This window comes from Phragmites australis, chromosome 12, assembly GCF_958298935.1.
Source record: "Phragmites australis chromosome 12, lpPhrAust1.1, whole genome shotgun sequence".
In the NCBI taxonomy this organism is placed as follows: Eukaryota; Viridiplantae; Streptophyta; class Magnoliopsida; order Poales; family Poaceae; genus Phragmites; species Phragmites australis.
This window is the reverse complement of record NC_084932.1, coordinates 19,624,348-19,628,767: the sequence shown is the minus strand read 5'-3', so window position 1 is coordinate 19,628,767 and position 4,420 is coordinate 19,624,348. Positions and strand designations below refer to the sequence as shown.

At 37.9% G+C, this 4,420-nt stretch overlaps 1 protein-coding gene across 1 annotated transcript; it reads right to left on the bottom strand.

Moving 5' to 3' along the window:
* Window positions 1-2,164: 2,164 nt before the first annotated feature.
* On the bottom strand, window positions 2,165-3,508 carry LOC133886377 (protein FAR1-RELATED SEQUENCE 5-like). Its single transcript, XM_062326099.1, has one exon. It carries the CDS (start codon window positions 3,506-3,508, stop codon window positions 2,273-2,275), a length of 1,236 nt encoding a protein of 411 aa, XP_062182083.1. The 3' UTR covers window positions 2,165-2,272.
* Between the last annotated feature and the right edge of the window lie 912 nt (window positions 3,509-4,420).

Here is a 4,420-nt window from a genome sequence, read left to right as displayed (position 1 = left end):
TAAGTACAAGCAGTATGTACCAAGCTGTGTTGCTTATGTTTTTGAGAAAACAATATAGGTCTTGTTCCCTGTCCTTCAAACATGGACACCAAAAGGGCTGGATGAAAAAGTTGGCCACTACTTCCTTTTAGTTTTGAACTTGCGGGCAAAGCGTTTTGAGGTGCTTGACTCCATGAGGTCTCTAAATGATGAAAAGCTAGCAAGTTGCTGTGCCAACCTTGTATCACGAATCAAGGAGTGTTGAAAAATATTCTACCCAGACACAAAGAAGGAAATAGACACCTATGAAGTAATAGACATTCAGGTCCCTTTGCAAACCAATGAGTAAGTTGATAATATCACTCATGTCTCCATCTTATTTTTATTTTACTCTTGTCTGTTCAAATTGCAAATTCATTTGCTTTTTTTTCCCCAGCCAAGATTGTGGATTCCATATGCTTATGCATTGTGAATATTGGGACGGTCGAGTCCTACCTACATTCAAGGAAGAATATATGCCAAATATTCGTAAGTTGCTGACATACAAATGGCTCAACCACCCTGAAAATAATGTGAATTGGAAGCGCAACCTAAAAATAGAATAGGTACGTGCTACAATCTCCTAGTTTTTATTTCATTCAATTCGACGTGCAAGCATTTTCATGAGTTGCATAAGCATATATGCAATGAACAAGAAGCAAAAATTCTGTAACTTGTACTCCCTATGTGCATTATTTGGTAACTTTTTAGGGTGGTATGACAATTCTCTTTTTGTCTATCCATCTGCAGTTTTTACTCACAAAATGTTTTTGAATACTTTTCCCTATGACATGATTTTTGCCTATATGTTTTGATTGAATGTTGTTTGTAGCTTCATGCTCGTTCAAGTAAAAGTAGTTTTCAGATATGCTTACAAAATGTAGAAGCATATTTACAAAATGTAAAAGCAATATGTAATAGTATGTAGAAGCATATTTTTTTCAAAAAACAGAGAAGCAACCTAATATTCAAATATGAAGTATACTACATCAATCACTTTGGTTCAATAAAAGCAATACATCGTTCATTACATAATTAAATTAAATTAATATTCTGATGTATATATCTCTACAAGCTGCTATGTGAATAGCTGCATTTCTGCATTTGGAACTCTTTTTTCTATTTTGTTCGGACACTTGGGAGTTGTGTGCTTATCAGAGTGACAAATGCTGCATTGGTTTCTCCTCTTTGGTTGTGCATTCATTCCATTAGATAGCCTTTTCGACTTTTTTCTCCCTTTGACAACTGATCTTGGAGGATTCTTTACTTTTCCTGAATTACTAGGAATGGTAGGATCCTGTAGATTTGTTCCAATAGTCCCCAGTCCAGTATGACTAGACATAGCAGTTGTGGATGCAGCAACTGAAGTTGCAGTAGTTAAAGGTGCAGAAGGTGCACTCATATGTGCATTTGTAGCATGAGGAGTGCTGGGATTATTGAGAGCACCAGCAGCAGTATTAGCTGATATCTCATTACACCGTGTCCTTTTCTTCTTCTTCTTCTTTAGATCTTCAAGTTCAGATAGCATCATTCCAATGTGCCTTGTAACAATTTCATAAGCATCTTCTGAGTTTGATCCCTCGCGAGCAAACTTTGTGAGCGTGGAGGCAAGATTGCTGAATCTTATTGTCTTTTGGTTCTGCAAAGGCATACCACTAGTTCCAACATCAGCTTGAAGATTTGCATTAGCATTTGTGCCAACAGTCATTTCCTGTTGCTTCCACCTTTCCATTATGTATCAGTCAGGCAGCTTCTTGACACCAAATCTGCTCATAACCTTGATGATGTGATAGCAAATTATGCCATCCCTATCAAACTTGCTGCACTCGCAATAGTAGCTTTCTTCTTCTTCTACTGCTGTCACATTATATGACCTAGTGCCATAGCCATCAACAAACTTGTCATTTGGTACAAGCCGGAACTGGTAGTCACCTATATGTTGCACAAAATACTCTTCGATCTTTTCAAATTCTTTTGAGAATCTGTAGAATATATTCTTCGTTTACACAGTTGAGGCATGCTTCTGAATAGGGTTCTTCGACCACGTGTTTCGAGTCTTATCATCGGTTCTGAAGTCCTGCCCATCTTGAGCAACAAGACACTTATCTTGAATCTTCTGGTATTGCTTGACAAAGTCCAGTATTGATAAGTTTGGGCTGACATACAACTTCAACACTGCGTTAAAACCTTCACTTCTTTGCGTCGATTGGAGGAACGGGAAGAAGCAATGCATATAGTACGCTGGCACAAAACTCTATCGGATGCTATACAAATGCCCAAAATGCTTGTTGTCCTGCAAGCCATGCTTTTGAATCATAGCTTGCCACTTTGCCTCAAACTCTTCTGGCATGACACTGTAGTTTATACAGTCCTTGAATTTGTCCTCCAACTCTTTATCTTCCTTAAGTAAAGGACCTACAGTACCCGCTGCTTTATTCATTATGTGCCATCGACAGTTCCTATGATTTGCAAGTGGGAACACATGTTCAATTGCACTTCTCATAGCACCATCTTGATCAGTAATAATATTCAACGGAGCTTTCTCTTTCATCGCTTCCAAGAATGTTTGGAAAAGCCAGACAAAGCTTGGTGTCTTTTCATCTCTTAGGAACGCACAACCTAGCTGGAATGATTGACCATGTCTGTTTATCCCAATGAAGGGTGCAAAGGGCATATCATACATGTTTGTCATATAAGTTGTATCAAAAGACACATAGTCATGATATGTTTCATACGCCCTCCTTGCTGCACCATCTATCCAGAATAGGTTCCGAAGCCTGTAATCATCATCCAACTTAAACTTGTAAAAAAATTCTGGGTCATGTTGCTTCAATTCTTCAAAATACTCCAGCATTTCTTGCATATCTTTATACTTTTTAGTTGTACGAAGTGTTGAGCGGAAGTTGTGCACATCTTTATCTTCATATGGTACTAGTTGCCTAGATCCATAGAATTCAGACATTAGCTGCATAACACGCCCAGTTTTTAAGTTGCAGCCATGCAACAAAGAGATAAAGGCTTTCTCTTCTTTAGGAATTTTTTTATGTGACCTAAGGAATTTTGTCAGTGAAGGCTTGGTAATGAGTGCATGATTGTGCTCAGATATGAAATAAATCACATGCCACCTAGCACCAATGAGTTTCACAACCATTCTTGCTTTGCATTGTGTACACTTCATTTTTTCCCTCTTCCTTTTGATGCCAGCACTATTTTTGTTATGCTTCCTGTCTTCTTCTCCTTCTACTAGCATCTCAGCACCCCCCTCTTGATCAGAATTAGAATCATCATCAGAATCATATATAAGCTCATCAATTTGTTCTTTAGATTTACTTTTCTTCCCTTTACCTTCTTTGTTGCAAACAAATTGTACCTTTTCTACCTCTTTTGTAAATGCTGATCTGCGTGATGTGTTGGTCCTAATTGAGAAACCAATTCTTTTAGCATATGAATTGTAGTACTCTTTTGCTTCTAATAGAGTGCTGAATGTCATTCCATTGTGTGGCCCTTGAGGTGTAGACCACACTTCTGTCTCAACAGCTTCTGAAAAAAGACCTTCCGTACCAGATTGACTACCAGCCAATTCTGTGTTATGAACAACTTGCTGAATTTCTTCTAAGTGTGTCTCTTCTAGCGACAACCTAACCTCTGAAACGCTAGGAGCATCTCGCTGGTCAACAGGATCCACCTGAGTGCAAAATTTAATAGTATGTAGAAGCATATTTTCAAAAGGTACAAGCAAAATGTAATAGTATATATGGAATGAGTTGCATAAGTATATATGTAATGAACAAGAAGCACAATTTTGCGTTGTATAACCATATTTTCTCCTTTGCAGAAGCATATTTTCAAAAGGTACAAGCAAAATGTAATAGTATGCAGAAGCACATGTTACATAAGCATATATGGAATGAGTTGCATAAGCATACATGCAATGAGTTGCATAAGTGCATAGGATAAGTCTATCTTCAAGCAGCATTCTAACCTCTGAAACGCTCGGAGCACATTGCTGCTCCACAGGATCCACCTGAGTGCAAAAGGTTGGATTGTTTGTAGATGTATCTATGTTAGCTCCAAAAATGAAATCAAAGTCAACATCAGGGGGTAGTTCATTCAAATCCATCGTGTATCACTTCTTCTTTTTTCTGATTTCTGCATGGACATGAAACAAAATACAAGAATTGAATGACATTTGTGCATTTGTGTGGGAGCGAGATGCTACAGAAATATTGAATTCTGCATTGTTTTTTGTTTTTTCAAGGAACACTTTTGTGTCTCATGCAAATCAACAGCCAACAGTAAGGTAATTCTAGTGTCCAAATTAAATCTGATGTGTTTTCTTACTCCTAGATATTGCTACGCGATCTATGAATGCACACCTGTGGTATCTCTGAGGCAAATCTAC